This window comes from Alligator mississippiensis, chromosome 2 (genome assembly GCF_030867095.1).
Source record: "Alligator mississippiensis isolate rAllMis1 chromosome 2, rAllMis1, whole genome shotgun sequence".
In the NCBI taxonomy this organism is placed as follows: Eukaryota; Metazoa; Chordata; order Crocodylia; family Alligatoridae; genus Alligator; species Alligator mississippiensis.
The window spans coordinates 26,759,987-26,778,278 of NC_081825.1; the positions used below are offsets into that span (position 1 = coordinate 26,759,987).

General features: G+C 45.7%; 1 protein-coding gene across 1 annotated transcript in view; it reads right to left on the minus strand.

The window, feature by feature from the left end:
- The window catches only part of WFS1 (wolframin ER transmembrane glycoprotein), a 37,484-nt gene extending 24,429 nt beyond the window's left edge, over positions 1–13,055 (minus strand). Inside the window, exons 1-2 of the mRNA XM_014607733.3 lie at positions 12,971–13,055; positions 10,632–10,835 (exon numbers count right to left, since the gene is read on the minus strand). Of these exons, the coding sequence (XP_014463219.2) occupies positions 10,632–10,830 (199 nt within the window). The 5' untranslated portion in view covers positions 10,831–10,835; positions 12,971–13,055. The remainder of the gene's footprint in view (positions 1–10,631; positions 10,836–12,970) is intronic.
- Positions 13,056–18,292: the final 5,237 nt, after the last annotated feature.

Sequence of the window (18,292 nt, forward strand, 5' to 3'; positions counted from 1 at the left end):
TTCTAAAGAGCTACTTTCAGAATCTCTAGAGAATGACTCCTACTAACTTTCCACAAGCTGCAAAGAGTTCTCTGCTATTCTGTGTAGTGCTTATGTAGGAGTGAAGTATTTAAAAGAACTGATGTTACATTTAAAAGCAGATCTTAGGCGTTCTGTTCCTATACATGCTTTGCTCCTACACAGAACTAGGATAGCACGTACACAAAGAATCTCATCAGAGATGGCAACAATATTTTTGCAAAACATTTTTTCTGTTTTACTTGCTTTAACCTTCAGCCTGCTAGCAGTCAGTATACAAGGGTATAAGCCTTATATCTACTCAGAGACTCAATCATTTCAATGAACTTTGCATGAGCAGAGGTTTACCAATACAGATCTCACTGCAAAATAAGATCTATACAGTGTGTGTGTGTGTGTGTGTGTGTGTGTGTGTGTAATAAATGATACACTAAAAGCCCTATTATCCAGCACCTTAGAAACTGGCACGCTTCATTAACTGGCATTCCAGTCAACATGGCAAAAGTAAAACTAGAAGTGGCCACCAGACTGGGGTAAAGCAGCCTGCATGGGGCCCCCTTCCCTGTCCCCCAGCACAGTGATGCCAGGGAGAGGCAGCGGCGCACCATTCAGGTAACCGGCATATCTGGTTATCTGGCACCTCCCATTCCCCATGGGTGCTGGATAACAGAGCTTTTGTCGTATATGCTGTATAGGGGTGCACTGATAAAGATTTTTTTGGCCAATACTGATGGCCGAATATTAACCAGGCATATCAGCCAATATTGATCCAATAGCTGATATGCAGCCTGGCATCTTGGAGAGCAGCATCCAGCTGGTAAGTCTGTGGGGGAGAAGGGGTGTGGGGCAGATCAAGGCCCCCACAGTGAGGGAGTGAGTGGGGTGGGAGCAGGCAGGTGCTACCTAGCTGGGGTGGGGCCCAGCCTAGGGTGGCTTATCTGGGAGGGTGTGGCAGGTGGGGAAAGAGGCTGTTTCCAACCACTACGTGCATCCCCATGGGAGGCATGGCGGGCATGTGACCCCCATATTTGTGTGGGTGAGGGTGGGCTGCCCACTGTGGGCTTGGGACCTCTTCCTGGCATGGGAACTGGACTGAGGCTGCGCTCAGGGAGGTCAGGGTGGGCAGCAGCAGTGCTGGGAGGAGGGTATGCGGTGGGCTATGGCCACCCCAAAATTCATGGTAGCCCCCCTCCCAGTGCTGCTGCCACCCTCCCTGCCCCAAGCACAGCCCATCCCAGCCCCCCAACCAGGAAGAGGCTCCAACGGGCAGCCGCCCTCACCCCACGCACAAATCCTGGGTGCACATGCTCCCCATGACTCTCCAGGGGGTACACGAAGCAGTCGGGACCTGCAACCCCCCACCCTGCTGAGCTACCTGCAGCTCTGCTCCGCCCTGGCTGGGCAGCGCCTGCCCCTGCCCTGGTCCTACTGTCTCCCTCACCATGGGGGCCTTGATCTGCTCCCCCCATGCCCCTTCTCCCCTCCACATACTTATCAGCCGGATGCTGCTCTCCAAGATAATGGGCTGCATTCCTGACTATGTACATGGTGGCTGCGCACATGCACACAGCATTTATCGGTGACATTATTGGCTACACTGGCCTAAAAAAGCTGATTGACAATAATGTCAATTTTCCTTTTATCGGTGCTGATACGATATGGACTGATATATGGGGGCACCTCTAATGCTGTAATATAATAACACTGTACTGCATGTTTACAACTTCAGCCCCATGTTATCGGAATAAGTAAGATTATCTACAATCATGCAACGATTAAAATTTTGTAAACTCTTTATTTAATATGGGCAAACTCAAATTCTTCCTAAGTTTACTGAGGGATTTATTTGCCAATACTAAGCAAAAGGAATGTAGTTGAATAGGCACTGCTTAATGTACTGATAAATACAGATGGAAATAAAAGCTTTTTCTGTTATGAGAGCTATAGCTAGTCTGACCATTAAGGCACTATTTCAACTTGTTGGGCAAATGCAACTGTTACTGTGAATTAAGTGTTTGCATGAGGAGTGTTGTTAGACAGTCCATATTCTGATGTGGTCATGTGGAACACACCTACTGGGCCACTAGGGGCCAGAAGTAAAACCATGTCTTCTCCAGGAGCAGTAATGTTTTGTGTTGATGTTAATCACCACAATTATGAATCATCAAGTCCCATTAACTGAAAAAAAAAACTTCCACACCCCCACAAAATTCCACACTTCCACAAAAATGAGAGTAAATCATGAGAACAGTAAAAAACATGTAGGTGGAAAAGTTAAATAGTGATAGTAGGGAAATTAATTATTTTAAAGTGGAATAAAAATGCACTATTCTAATGATATTTCTTTCTAGTATAGCTACTGTTTTACAATGAACATTTGAAGTCAGTTATAAATAATTATGTGAAAGAATTATTTATAAAAAAATTATGCTGTTCCTCGAGCAGAAATACTTCTCACCAAAGCTCTTGGTCTTTACATACTAGCTAAGTAAGTCTTTGATATAATCTAAAAAATTAATTAAAAAAAATAATTTTGGTAATTTCTTGATCATAAGTCATTACACCAATTACAAAAGACAAACAGTTAAAAATACTGTAATAGATGTTTGTGACAGAAGTCTTACATTCTCCACATATACTCACTGATTAAAGCTAGAGAGAACCATAAAGATATAGTGCAAGGGTTAGCAGTCTTTTGCCACTGTGGGCTGCTCTTTGCAATCAGGCCCCCACCAGAAGTCTCTGCCTACCCTGGAGTAGCTAGTTGCCTGAGCTTAGCCTTGCCACTGATCTCCATCTCCTCAGCAGCGAGGATAAGTGCATACAGGGTAAAGGATCAGGCTCCACAGTGAAAAGGAACACTATGGAGGGGATGGACAGCATGGTGCAGCTCCCACTTAACCCCCTGCAGCAAATCAAGCCTTCAGAGGGACAGACTGGTCCTCTTTGCACCTGGAAGCCATAGGTGGCCATCCCTGATCTAGCATAACCTCATAAATAACATCAGAAGAATTAAAAAAAGACAAACCAAAAAAACAAAACAAAAACAAACCCCTTAATTGGAAGGATTCATTCTTTCTTATTGTAAAAGTAAACCTATCAAATCCAGTAACTTAGTGCAAAATCCACATCAGTCCCAGCAGTGACTAAACAGGAATATAAGCACTTAGGGTGGTTATAGACATGGTTGGGGCTGGAGGGAAAGGTTATTTTAATTAGAGCAGTTGCTGGAGAGCTGTTCTAATTAACACACCTTACCATCACATGTGTTAAGCATCCTGTGCTTCAAAATGGCTATGCAGGTGCTTTAACTAAAGCTCATTCAATGAGCTTTAGTTAAAGTGCCCCTGCAGCCATTTTGAAACACAGGACGTTTAAGAAGCGTGACGGTGAGACATGCTGGAGCGCTCTAATTAAAACGTTTCAGCAACTCACTTGATCAAGTCTACTCTGATGCACTCTGATGTGAATGCATCGGTGCACATTTATAGGCACCCTTAAGTTCCAAAGAGAAGTCCAGAGCGGTATGGATGCCATGACCACAAAACTCATTATGCATCCAAATTCATTTGGTGCTTCCTTATTGCACTGCTAAGATCCTTAGGAACCCATACTTGGGCTTCTGTATGTGCCTAGGCAACTGAGAGCCGTCTAAGATGCACTAAAATCTAGAACAGAGGTGTGTAGGAACCAAAAACATGACTATGTCTTCAGAGGGGCCTGATCCACTGGGTACTCCAAGAGAACACCTAGCTTACAGACAGCATTGAGGTTGGTAAGAAGTACAGCAAGCATAACCACTGTCATTCAAAAAAAAAAACAACAACAGATAATGGTGACTTCTGGCATAAGTGCCTAACGGTTAAAGCACTTGCCCAAGAACTAGACCTAGATTTTAGGCTTCTCTTAGTCTAAGCAGATTCAAATCCATATGTGTCACCTTTGTACCTGAACCACCAGACCAACAACAGGCCTGGAGGAAGGTACCTTCTTGTTGAAGCTGGGCCACTGTGCAGAAAGGAACATCTAAGTGAAGGAGAGAGCACAGCAAGAAAGTGGGAGTCTGATTGTTATGGGCTTGTTGTTCTGGCACTCAGCTGGGAGGAGGGAGACCTAGGTATTAGTGTCTACTTTAAGACTATTTCTGTTTGGTAATCAATGACTGCCTAATATTAGACACAGCCCAGGAACCAGGGATGAGAAGCCTCAGAAGAGGGGTGAAATGCTCTGGATTCCAAGTGAACACAGGCACCTAATTCACAACTTGAGTCAGGTATCTAAGTCTCAAAGCGCACTGACAGAAATGATATCTGTGCCCAGCCCCTTGAAAGCACTCTACAGCCATGACTTGATAGAAGTGCATGGCTGCAAAGCACTTCAAAAGTGCCCAATAGCACAACAAGTTAACCCTCATTTAATGAGGGTTCAGATGAAGGCTCTCCAAAGTAGAGTGCCTTCATCTAACTTCTGTCAGTCCCTGTATGTGAACAGGGCTGGGCTGATGCAGCCCACCCCACCCTGCCCCTGATGCTGTCTGCAGGATGAAAGAGGGGGTGGGAGAGGGCACTCTGGTCTGGCATTTGTCCAGCTTATCCAATCCGCCTGCCCCCTCTCCCCCTTCTGCCTAACAGCGCAGGCTGGGCAAACCTCAGACCTGAGCTCCCTCTCCTCCACCATTCCCCGTCCTATCCTGTGGAGGCGGCCTGGAGGGCAGGACAGGGCAGGGGAGAGGCTGTGTGCAGACACACAGCCTCTCTCCCCTGGACTGGCTCCAAAGTAGAGCTCGATCCCCTCCCTCAGCCAAAAAACAAATGTCTGTTGGGTCAGGGGGAAGGGGTGGGGAAGTTGCTGTAACTGATCGCCCTGTCTGTGAAGCACCATGAATTACAGTGGAGAGCTGAACATCTGTCAGTGCCCAAAGAGAGGTAGGACTCCAGATATATCCCCGTGTTTAGCATTTCCTGGTGCCATATACCTTTAAGTACTCTAAAATAGCCTTTGGAGTCACCTAGCTCTTTTCTATTGACTCCTACCCTATCTATTTGGATCTGTGACCAGTTGCCAAATTTTCAGTGCCTAATCAAAGCAATCTACGTGATTATGTGCGTTAGTTATCAGCTTATAAAGGACATAAAAGCCCAGAGGGGGCAAAATGGTTGCACACAAATACATGCTGCTCAGTTATACTGCCATTGAAATTGAAAGCATAAGAATTCCTCTGATAGCAGCAGCACTGGGAAAATGACTGCTACTGTATTCCTCTGCAGTAGGACTATGCCCCAGAACTTGCCTTGAGAAAACTAGTAAACTGTGTTTAGTTTGAATACATTAAGTACAGATGCTACATTAAACATTAGACTAGAGCTTTAACAAGAAGTCTCTTTGAAACCTGAACTGTTAACAAGCTAAAAACATCTGCTCTTATATTATAGAGATTTCCATTTGGTTTTATTGAATAGTGTTCTGAGAAGTACAAATAACATAAAATTCCAGCTAAAATATTTACAAGTCCTGAGTCACAATGTATAAAGTTCCTCTCCTGTAAAATACACAAAACAACAATAGCTCCTTAAGTACATATAAAACTCTAAACTGAATGCATTAAGTTAGAACATTATGTGTAATGGTTAAATTAACAGGAAGATTTTATCCAATGCTTCAGGATTCCAGGACTACAATATCCAAAGTGCATTTTTAACAGTAAGTAGAGAAAACACCATTACATTCATAAATCAAAGAGCTCTCTCCTGAAACACTGCAACACATGCATATCTCCCTGTCAAAATATTACTCTAAATCCCTTTCCCGACCTTTTCCTCTCCGATCCTGCTGACTGGTCAAAGCACAATGCTGATATTAGATACGCCTTTTGCTCATATGCATGGGAATATGCACATCATACCCTGAATTTCTTAAGGAACTTGGGATTTGTTCTCCTATCTTCCCTACCACTGATGGGGAGGGTATCAGACAAGAATCTTTAGTAGAGAACACTCTACCAGCTAGACAGTTAGGTTCACAGGAACCACAAGGAAGATAAGTGTCCTAGACTAGCCAAAAGCCCAGCATTTACGGTAGTCACCTGGGATGTAAGAGATCCAGGCTTAAAACAGTGTTCTGCATGACTTGGAACAGCACTTGAACTATATTTCAGCAAGTGCCCAACCACCAGGCTATAACTTATTCTGGGCTGAATTTCTCAGTCCCTCCTAAATAAGCTGTTCCACTTTGTCAGAATTAAATTCCCATTAGACCAGAGAACGTGTCTAACACTTTAGCCTAGTGGCAAAGGCTCAGGTCACCCCACTAATTAAATATTTACTTATTTATATGAAAGGTACACCTCAGATCTCCTGCACCCTCTGTTAACTGTTTTAACCACCCAGAAAAATGTATTCTCTCAGTGTTCCCAAATATCCTTTGTCATATTCATCCTTGGTAAAAATCTATGAACAAGCTTTACAGGCAGTAGAACATTTGTTTCACCCAGTTTGAAAATCCAGTTTTGGGGCTTCAAGTTGAGCTGGCATCTGATCAGCTATTTAACATTACTGCGTTGCACGCACAAAATAACCCAAAGGAAGGAAAATTGGTGCCTGCAGTGTTAAATACAGCTGAGCTGCAGTTCTGAGGATAAGTCGTACTGCAACAGTGGATTCAGATGCATGTAAATCTGCCATCTTCACAAGCCACCCTCTGTAAGTTGTCAATGGTCAGAACAGTGCATATTGATCCTACTGGTCAACTTGCATGTTCTCCTAGCTACTGAGTACTTTCACTGCAACCTCCTTTTCTCAATAATGCACAGATTTTCTTAAATCATTCTAGCACTCCTATGAGTTACCAGCATGTATGGAGATGATTCACTGATTCCAAGCTCCAGAAGCCCTAATTAAAGGTATAGGCACATAATTCACTGACAAATGTCCTCTAAAAGCCCATCCTAGCTCAACCCAAAGATAAACTATTCTGGTTTTTAATATTCAATTAATGCCATTCCTCCCATTCTTAATGCATACACGAATATTGGTAATTTATTTCTGCAGATGCTCTCCAGAAAATCTAATAACTCTCTGCAGGGAGCATGTGTGTGTGCATGCATCCAAGCACACAGATAGGCTATAGCAGAAGCACTCACAGATTCCAACAAACCTGCAAGTTCTGCTAAATACCTCGTCCAAGGAAACAAAAAGGCAGGCAGCAAACAGGTGAAAATCAAGTTTGTTCCATTTAAAACTCTATCTATAAGGCAGTCGCAGGTTTGCTTCATCTTTCCCAATTACACATTAGGGTTTACATTCAAATCAGGTCTACTTTATGATGCTATTGTTACCACCCACTGTTGGAATAAACTATTTAAAAACATATAGAAAGCAAACCAATTCCCTAGCAGCAAAATAAGAGATGGGCTGAAGAACTGTACATGTAAAATCCTTTGGCATATATGAGCAGAGGTCCTACTGGCCTACTGGACAATAAGCATGTGCAAGGTCTGGACTCAATTGCTCAGAAGTGCACTTTCAGTCCTTTGTTCCAGGTCACTTCAGTAGGTCAAAGACAGTTCTAAGCACCTCAGTGGTTCACACTTTAGATCAGTGCTTCTCAAACTATCTGATGTAGTGGACCAGCAATTTTTTTTCCAGTGGGCCAGGGACCAGTGCCCAGTTCAGCCGGTGGCAGCACCTGCGTGTAACAGCGCTACACAAATGTGCGACTGGCTGTTTCTTTCTCTTTCCTCACCTCGCATGACATGACGTCACCTCGAGTGTTGGAATGTACGAACTGTGGTGCTATGACATATCAATGTTATGCTTCTGAAAATATATTTTTTTCTTTCCTGGCAACTCGCTGCGAATCGGCTACTGGTGGCACGCAGACCGGCACCAGCCCACGGACCACCACTTTGAGAAGCACTGCTTTAGATCAAAGAGAACATGTTATTCAGAACAAACAGAATTCTCTTAGCATTTATTTGAGAACAATATACCCTTAAATATAATCTGACAATGGAGATGGGAAGAAAGACACCACGGCATATAAAGCTTTATCAGTACAAACGTAAGTGACACAGACACAAAAGTTATTTATACGACCTCAAACCACTGCCAGGAGGTTTATGCCATACTATCACATACACACTGAGTGTTTCAAGAGAGAACTCTTAAATAGCCACTATACATTCCTCTTTCCTTCTCAAATTAAGTTTTTAATTAAATAAATATTATGACTTAATTACTTCATTATTAATCTGTAGAACTGAGAATATTGTATGAGACTGTCTTCGTAGATCAGCTGACAGTGGTCTGTACTTTTAACAATATGTTGTAAATTTTAGCTATGTTTTATTTGGCAGGATAATCTAATGTAGTGACTAGAGGTTATTGACAAATATATGCCTGGACACAATTTTACACGTGCCATGGAACACGGCACCGGGCGCTTTAATTAGCAAGCTGCACTAATTAAAAGCAACCTTGTGTCACACATATCAGCATTCCCACACTGAAAAAAATGGTGGAGGGGCAATTCGACCTAAAGCTCATCAAACGTGTTTTATTTCAAAGCGCTCCACTGCCATTTTTTCAGTGTGGAGATGCACAGTAGCACTGACACACGTGACACAGAAGGCTGTCAGAGCATGTCAATTTCCATACTCCTTGTATGACCAAGAAAAAAAAGTCATGAATGATAAAAATAAGAGATACGGTTTCTTCAATTTGTTCTCAAAATACAAGACCAAAAGACACATTCAAAAAAATGTAACACCACTGTTAAAAAACAAAACAAAAAACCAACAATCAACAAACAATTTTCATTGTTTAATTAAATAATATATGGTCAATAAGTGAAAAGACATACACCACTGAGGAAAAGGATTAAAAAGCTAGATTTTTATACCAAATAAAAAAATCCTTTCCACATTAGCCGGAAAGAGACAATATCATACCTGCCAACATCATCTATATAAAATAGCAGCAGACTGACAGTTGGGCTATATTTCTCAAATTCTACATCACTTCACCTACGTATTTCTTTGGCAATTTTGCTGTCTGTTAGCTCTTCCTGGTCTCCCTTTTCCTTTTTAATAGCTTTGAAGACTGTTTTGAGCTCTTTTCAAAATCCTAGATCTGTCCGTGTGAAGTCCAGTCTTCAGCAACAATTTCAGCTTTTGGCTAAGCAGCCAAAAGCAGCTAACGGTTCAGCTGTGAAAGGGTTAAAACTGTAGCCTTTGTCTGAGCAGGGAGGGGAGGGTGAGCGAGCTGAAAATTAGGCTCTCTCCCAGCTCTGTGTAGCTGTAGCTCTGGAAAAATGTTTTTCTCTTCATTCTGTCTTGTCCAAAATAGGCTGCATATCTATTCTGGGCATGCGGTAGGCAAAAAAAACCAAAACACACTGATTTATTTGCCCCTTCCAGCAAAGGCTCAGGGCAGCTAACAATAAGAGAAGAGAATAAGTTATAAAACAGGAGAATGAGTAAAAAAGCAAAAAACTTAAAAGGCAACTACATTATCAACATAAACACAGTAAACAACTTCCCAGCCTAGGTTTTTTGCTAAACACTTGACCAAATAGGAAGTTAGGGAAGATACTTAGATTATAAACTTCTGGGGCATGGACTTCTAATTTTTGTTATTGTGCATATTAAACCTTGTACAAGAGCTTTAAGTACCTCTATAACATAACATTTTGGGAGGTAGAGGCTATTAATACACATCTTTCCAATTTCAGATTTTTCCAACTGCCCCAAACCAAAAACCAAAAATTAAAAAAAAAACCCTATTCATAGGACTGCGGTTCTCCTTGAAAGAAAGAAAGAAAGAAAGAAAGAAACTGAAAAGCAACATATATTTAATTTTAAGGCCCTTGAGTAATTTCAGACTTCAACAAGGCTACTTTCATTCAAGTTAAGCACATGTATGCAGAAGTGTATGCAGAACCAGGGCCTACATTTAAAGAAAGAGCTAAAATGTGGTATACTCGTTAGGCCTGGAACATCAACATTTTTTGTATGTATGGGATTCCAGAGTAAATTTAAAACCTGAATTCAGGAGTTCAGAGCACTAATCTAAACTGGCTTTATTCAACAGAGCAGTATATATAGCTAGTACCATTCACCAACTTCAACAGCTTATTAGGTTTTCTTCATCCCATTTAAATTTTGATTTTTAGAAATTATCACGAACTCTAGAACAAACTTACTACAATCCTACCTAGGCACTCAGATTCTGCTCTTTGTTCATTTAAAATTTAACGGTTTATAAAAAATTCAGATTATTAGATACTTTTGGTCAACATGCAATCTAGTCTACATGAGGGGGAAAAAAAAAAGAGAGCTGTTGGGAAGGCAGCTTCTAGGATACACTGCTCTTGTATCCCCTTACCATGTTTATGACTTGGATAAAAAAGAAAATCTTCCTCTTTTTGTTGTCCTGTACACACAAAATTGGTCGACATACTACAGAAGGAAAATAAAAATCCTCTTCTCTTTCATCTTTTACAAGAGCAGATTAAAGATTCACAAAGGGATTTATTTGTCAAAATTGACAGTGTCCTTTAATTTACTGATGTTTGGAATTAGCAAATCTTGGACATATTTAGCATTTCATACTTACCACCTCTTTCCACTCTCTCTCTGCTGTTGGAATAGCTGGAAGTTGAAGGGGAAAAGGTTGACATCGAATCTCCTGAAGGTGCCCCACGTATCCTACTACTCTCGTTACGGTCCACAGAAGCAGCTGCATTTAGCTGGGACCTTCCATGCTGCGGCTGCTGGTGAGAAGGGCTTGAAGAAGGATCAGGACCTGATTCCATTTCAGCTGCAAGCAAAGCAGAAAATGTATGGTTAATAAAAACATCAGAACATGAATAAATACATGACAAGCATGTTACATAAAACCAGACTATACACTCTCATTGATATCTACTTATATAGATGTGTGAACCTGTACCACAGTGAGATTCATTGCCAATCAGTGGAGGACGTGTTTATACACAGAACTTTTTAAACAGGTTTGTTTTGGAAACTTATCCGTGGAGTAAATGCTATTCAGGAACAGCTATCGTGCTTTAGCTCCAATCAGAGTTAAGTCATAAAGCAACACATGAAAGATAAGACACAGAGCCACAATCCTGCAAATGTTAGGCACACAAGCAGACCCTCTGAACTCAGATGTGCTACTTGTGTACTAGCATTATTAGCAAGGTCAGGACTTAGTTCCTACTGCACTGTACTTCAGTACATAATACTTATAAACACTTCCTGCTGGTAACAAAGGCCTGCACCCTACTTCAGCCCAATGGATTTACTGCACAGAGCGGCAGGAGATTGGAAGACAAGGGAGTAGCAACTGCTGAAAGGCAGATGTGAAAACAAACAACACAAGAGAAGCATCAAATCTCCTCCAAGGCGCAGTATCATGACAACCTGCACACAACAGACGCAGTTCCCCAGTCCCCATATCCTATTTGCGAAAGGAATGTGTTGCATGTTTTGAGAAGTGCCTCTGAGATAACTGGGAAAAAAAAAATCCACCCTCAAACTTGTGACCAGAGAACTCAGATTTATATGGAGTCATTTAACCACAAATGGGCACTTTCCAGTCATCCTCCCTCCACCCCCAAACAAGTGCCTCTCTGAAACACTATTTAACAAAGTGTTAGTTGCATTTTGAAAGACATGGGGGGCAGGAATGAAGTCCTGAATTCCTCTTGCAAACTGCCCTGTGTAGCAAGAGGTCACTGATGTTCTGTAAGACTTAGAAAAAAAGAATCATGTGAGTTAATTCAAATTCCGGTTTTCCAGAACTGAAAGCAAGCAGCTCAGTGGGTTAGGTCTACATTTAAAGCATGATTTGACAGGAGAGCTCAACAAGCTTTGGCTTGGTACATTCAGCCCATGAAACTATTTTTTCTCATCCTGGATTTTCAGGAAAAATAGCCATGGCTGTTGACTACATAGCTTCTTCTTGTGAAGAAGTCTCAGACATCAATACGTATTTCAATAATTCAGTCTATTTACACTTTGCTTTCAGAGTTATCACTCCGGTCATAACTGGTTACAAAAGGTGAACCTTGTCTTCAAGGCTAGTATCTTGCAAGGAACACATTCTTACTAATTAGACAATTTACCTTCTCTATTATCTTTATCAAGGAAATATTTTAATGATGGAAACTACTTAACTTTGCGTTTCATAGATATCTAGGCAGTACTACAAAACCTGCATAGGAAAAATGCAGTGATTAAAATGCTTCCCCAGTAAAATATCAGGAGTATTTTTAACTGTCATTAAGTCACAAGTTCTCTTGCAGCTGGACCCCCGCTACTTTGCAGAGGACAAAACGGCGTCCTTGACAGCCTCGAGGACAGAGAGAAAGAATCCCCCGCTCTGGCCACCACGAACTTGGATTTTCCTTCCTCTCAATTCTTTACCGCAAAAGAAAGGGAGGAGAAACTTCTCTCCAACCACCTTTAGCCAAAGAGTAAAAAGAAAGTAAACCTGACACATGTTAATCCTAGTCAAGGCACAGGAGGAAGAGAAAAACCCCTTATGAGAAAAACGGACATGAAGGTAGCACTCGACAGGAATCCAAACCTCAAAACTTCACACAAGGGGAGTCGGGTCCTCCTCAAGCCGGGCGGGTTTCCCGTGCTTCCCCCACGAGAAAAAAAGCAACCTCATGGCAACACGGGCTGCACGAGTGACGCAGTCCCGCCCGCCGCGGGCGGCGAGCAGCACCCCGGCGCGGCGCGGCGCGGCAGGATGCAGAAAAGCAAAAGGACTCGGCGGACTGTGCGCGAGGGCCGCACCCGCACCCGCAACAACAACAGGCACGACAAAGCTGGGAGAGAAGCGCGGGGCCGGGAGCCCTGCGCAGCCTGGGGCTGTAATAATAACATTGTTCGTAAGCGCCCGGTTCGGGCAGGGGCAGGGGCAGGGGCATGGGCACTCACCCAGGCCAGCGCGACCTCGACTCCGGCTGCTGCGCGCTGAGTGCGGCCGCGCCGGGAGCTGCAGCCCGCGCCGGGGAGCGCCCGGTCCCGCCCCGCCCCGCCCCGCCCCGCCCCGCGCTCCCGGCCCCGCCCCCAGCGGCCGGGGCGGGGCCCTTGGGGTGGGCGCTGCAGTGGGAGGCGGTAAGCAAAGGAAGGGGGGAGGAGTGCAGACCCGCGCTGGTAGCGTAAGGACAAGGAATGTAAACCGAGGGGAAGTGAATTAAAGCCGGTGTCAATCAACTGGGATTTGGGACCGGGGGGCGGGGGCGGCCGTGGGGGCTGCCGCGGGCAGAGGAGCGGAGCGCAGCTGCCGCCCTCCTTCCCCCCCCCGACCCGGGTTCCTGTCGCCGCTCCCGGCCGTGCCCGCTGCCTGTGCCCTGCTGGGCAGAGCCTGGGGCCGGCAGGTATTGCGGGCGAGCTAGGCCCGCAGGTGGCCTCAGCCCCGGTCACCACATTGGGCCCACCAGGCGTGCCCCTAACTCCTGACCTTTGCCCCCAGAAGGCCCTCCCCTTGCTGCCCGCCCTCCAGTACCCCCCCTGGGGAGGGTTGCCATGTTAAAACCCGATTAAAAAAAACCCAAGTGGTACACTAGAAGTCAAACACCCACTGTAATGTAGTTTAATTTTATTACAGAAAATAATGTGTCATGACTTGTGATTGTGTACTGTCTAGAGCAGGGATTGCGTAATGGCTCCAAAACAAAGTGTCGCTCTTCTGTAGTGTGCGTCTGGAGGGCTGTGTCGGGGGCATAGGGTGTGTTGGGGGGTGTATATGTTGATGCGGGTTGTGGGGGACAGGTTGTGGGGTGAGGGAGGGTGGGGAGGAAGGGACCCCCCCATGGCATGCAGCCCCCCACTGCCTGGCAGCAGCAGCAGCAGCAGACGGGGAGGTCAGGGTGCTCGTGCCCGGCGCAGGCACAGCTCCGGCCAGCGATGCACACGGGGAGAGAGCTGTGCACTTTGGGGCCAAGGGCTGGCCCTGCTCACTGCCACCACATGCAGCTTCAGGGACTTGCACACTCCTGGGACTCTGAGGACCTCCCCTGCCAACACACATGTTCCTATACCCTCCCCCAACCGTACCCACAACACATTCCCACACCCCTGACCCCATTATACCCACGCACACATCCTCACCCTTCCACGCCCCCAAATACACCCACAGCTCCGACACACACTCCCATCCCTCACCATACCTACACGGACACCCGCACATCCCCACCCCAACCACATGCCCTGCACCCACACCCCTCCACACCCACACGGCACCATACACAATATACAAGAGTAAGACTATTTTGAGCTATTATGCAATTGCCTATAGCTACACTATGCAAATGGACATATATCAGGACAAAATATTTTTTTAAATACAATTAAAATAAGTTATAATAGATGTTTGATTTTCTTAAGTATATGATTTGATTTTTTTCCCCCAGTTCTAAGATGGTAACACCCACTCCCAAAAGGAGTATTTCTGGGGGGCAAGGGGAGGGCCTTATGGTGGCAAAGATTAGGGGGCTAGGAGGCGGGACTTCTGGTCCCAAGATGGTGGCCAGGGGTCGGGACACCTGTCAATGGGCGGGGCTACCCTTGTGGCCCTCGACAGCTCACCAAAACTCGTTAAGTGGCCCTCCAGCTGAAATAATTGCCCACCCCTGCATTAATGGAACACGATCTGGGATAAACCTGCCCTGGTGTGGCATAACATTAAGATGCTTAAAGTGTGTTTAAAGCTAGTTTCAGGTGTTAATGTCTGGACAGTCCTGGGGTTAAGAGCTCCGCAAGTCACCTAAAATAAATATATAACAAGGCTTTTAAAGTGATATCTTGTATTGGACCAACTATGTAGTTGGGATAAAGTTAGATAAGCTTTCAAATGCAAGCCTTTCATCTTCAGATCTCGCCTACAGCATGGTGTTGAGCCCTCAGACTGCATCCCCTGCCTCCTCTCAAGAGACTTGGATGCAGAGTTGTCTACGTTTTTTAATCCCAGTTTGGCTTAGCCATGAGATAAATTGAAGACTCTGATTTGCCAAGATAATGGCAGTTTTGGCCGCACGCAGCAGAACTTTTGGCACCAAGGAGCATTTCACTGCAGAACAACAGCAGAAACCTGAGGAAGAATGTCGTGTATGTGAAAGCTTGTCTAACATTATCCCAACTACATAGCTGGTCCAATAAAAGATAGCACTCTGAGAAATCCTTGCCCCTCAAAGAAACACCTGGACTTATATAGATAGTTCTTGTAATAGTTCTCTTCTCCCAGAGCTGGTCTCAGGGCTAAGTGGTGTGGACGACTGCCCAGCTCTCCATAGTTAGGAGGCAGCACATGCAGGCACATGCCCTGCCCTGCCCTGCTGCTCATGCCTGGTGAGAGCCATTGGGGTACGTCAGTGGCAACTAATCCCAGGGCCTGGGCAGTGGGGCCCACCCCCTCCATCTGCACTCAGAGTTGATTAGAGTCAGCCAGTTGGGAAAGTGGGATAAAAATCCCACAGGTGATGGTGGCAGGTGCTGCCAGACAGCATGACAGTCCAGGAGGAGGGTGCCAAGGGCCAGGCCAAAGGCAAAGCAGCAACACCCAATAAGAAGGCAACATGGACGGGTGGTCCCAGCTTGTACGTCAAAGGCTTCACCATCACTGACCTGCTGTGGTTGGAGGCTGAGTTGTAGTCCCCCCCCAACCACTGCCACCAGTGCCACAGGTAAGGGCTTGGGCAGCTGGGCTGCTCTGGGTGGCAGCACTCTGCTGATGGGGCTGGGTTTCCTGTGTGGGCAAGCCTGCCTGCTGCCCACGTACCTGCCTTTCCTGCTGCCCTGTGCCAAGCCTCTGCCACCCAGCACCAGGCCATCATCTCGGTTGAGCAGACATGCGCTGCCCTGCAATAGACTATGGCAGGGGCGGGCAATTATTCAGGGCGGAGGGCCGCTTACCAAGTTATGGCAAGCTGTCAAGGGCTGCATGGGTAGCCCTGCCCCTTGACAGGTGCCCTGCCCCCTGATTGTCATCTTGGGACCAGAAGTCCCGCCCCCTAACCCCCGACCTTTGCCACCAGAAGTCCCTCCCCTTGCCCTTAGAAGTACTCCTTTAAGCAAGGGGTTTTGCCATCTCAGAACCAGAAAAATACCAAAGCATATTGTAAAAATCAAACATCTACAACATTAATTAATTTGATATCAAAAAATCGTTTTGTCCTGATTTACATGTGTTTGTGTAGTGTACATAGAGATGATTGCACAATAGCTTAAAATTAAGTCTTAATTTTGGAAACTGAGGGGGGGGCATGGAGGTAGGTATAGGTTTGTGGGGGGCTGTGGGTATGTGGGAAAGGGTGTGGGTGTGTTGGGGTGAATAGGTATGGTAGGGTGGGTGTGGGAGCATGTGGGTGTGTGTGGATATGTGGGGTGTGGGGGATGGGGTTTGTGGGGAGATGTGTGTGTGGAGGAAGGGTGGTTGAGCTGTGTGAAGGGGTGTGGGGGTCTGTGTGTATGGCAGTGTGAGGATTGTGTGGGTGCGTGCGTATGGTGGGGGTGCTTGGACTTGCCCTACGAACACACACTTGCTGTGCTTGCCTCACTACACACACGCGTGCACACACACACATACTGTGCTTGCCTCACTATACACACACGTGCACATTGTGCTTGCCTCATTACACACACACACACACAGTATGTGCTTACCTCACCACACACACACACACACACACACACACACACACACACACACACACACACACACTGTGTGCTTGCATCATTGCTCTCTCTCTCCCCCTCCTTCATTGCACACACACACACCCCCTCTCCTGGCCTCGGAGTACCATCACACCCCTGCTCCCACAGTCGGGTGATGCAGCCGGGGCCCATGTGGTGCTGGACCATCCATGTGCAGGGAAAGCTGCCACAGGCAGAGACTTCTGGGTTGTAGGGGGCGAGGGAGGGAGGGGGCTGGGACGGGGGGGTTGAGCTTCCTCCTGACTCCTCCCAGCTTCCCCTGGGTCCTACTGCCCCTGTCTCCTGTCACCTTTGACAGGAAACCCAGAGCATGTAAATATTAATTTCCTAAACTTTGTAGGTGCCCCATAGGCCAGATAGAATAGCCTGGCAGGCTGGATCTGGCCTGTGGACCATATTTTGCCTGGCCCTGGCCTATTGGGTTTCCTGCCACTTGCAGCCTTAGGGACACGTGTGCCTCTGGCACCCCACCCTCCCTTGACACACCCAGCCTCCCCCACAACCTCCTATACTCATACATACACACACACACACACTCCTCACAGCCACCCCGCAACTCACCCTATGCATACAACCCACACACACAGTGCTGGTTGAGGGGGGTGCTGGAGAGGAGGCACTGGACAGGGGGCACCAAAATACAAGGTCACCCAGGGTGCCATTTTCCCTAAGGCTGGCTCTGGCTTCTCCTGGAATGTCTGCAGCTAGGTACTCATGCCATCTGTTTCACTACAGTAGTGAAGTATTTTGAAATAATCACATCTTATCAATAAGAAAAAGTGGCTGGCAGCTAAACCCACAGTGCTCAGTATTACCATGCTAACTTTTGGCTGTCTGGCTTCAGAAGTGAAATCCGCAGCCCCTGGTTGGGTGCTTAAGCTCCGTATACAAGGCATGGAGCAGGTTAGACGCTTAGACATAGCATTCATAACAACAAGCAGGATCAGTGAGAGGTGTGCACAAGAAATGCTAAAGAGAGGAGTAGGTCTGAAAAACTGCCTTTTTCTACAATTTAGGTGCTTTATAAGATCCAGAGTCACAGCCTGAATTAAATCACTCCTGAATTAAGTTGGCCCTTTAGAAACAGAGGAAAAAGAAGCCACATCATGGTGTGGGCCCCTCAGACTGCCCCCTGCCCCAGGGATGCAGTGATGTCTAATTTTTCGACTTAGATGCAGGGATGTCTAATTTTTTAATCCCAGTTTGGCTCAGCCATGAGACAAATTGGAGACACTGCTTTGCCAAAATAAAGGCAGTTTTGACCACATGCAGCAGCACTTTTGGCACAAAGGGAACTTCACTGGGGAACAATTACCATATTTATCCAAATCCAAGATGACTTTGAATTGAAGATAACCTCCTAATAATAAGATTCCACACATGGAAAACTTAAAAAATTTGCTATAATTTGCTATTTATGTAATCGAATTATCTGGAGGCTTGTCATAAAACATCTCCTCTCACTGCTGCAATGAGGCAAGCAACTTCAGGGAGGCAAGTGGCCTGACCCAGCACCTTGCCCCATACCCCCCACCACTTGCTCCC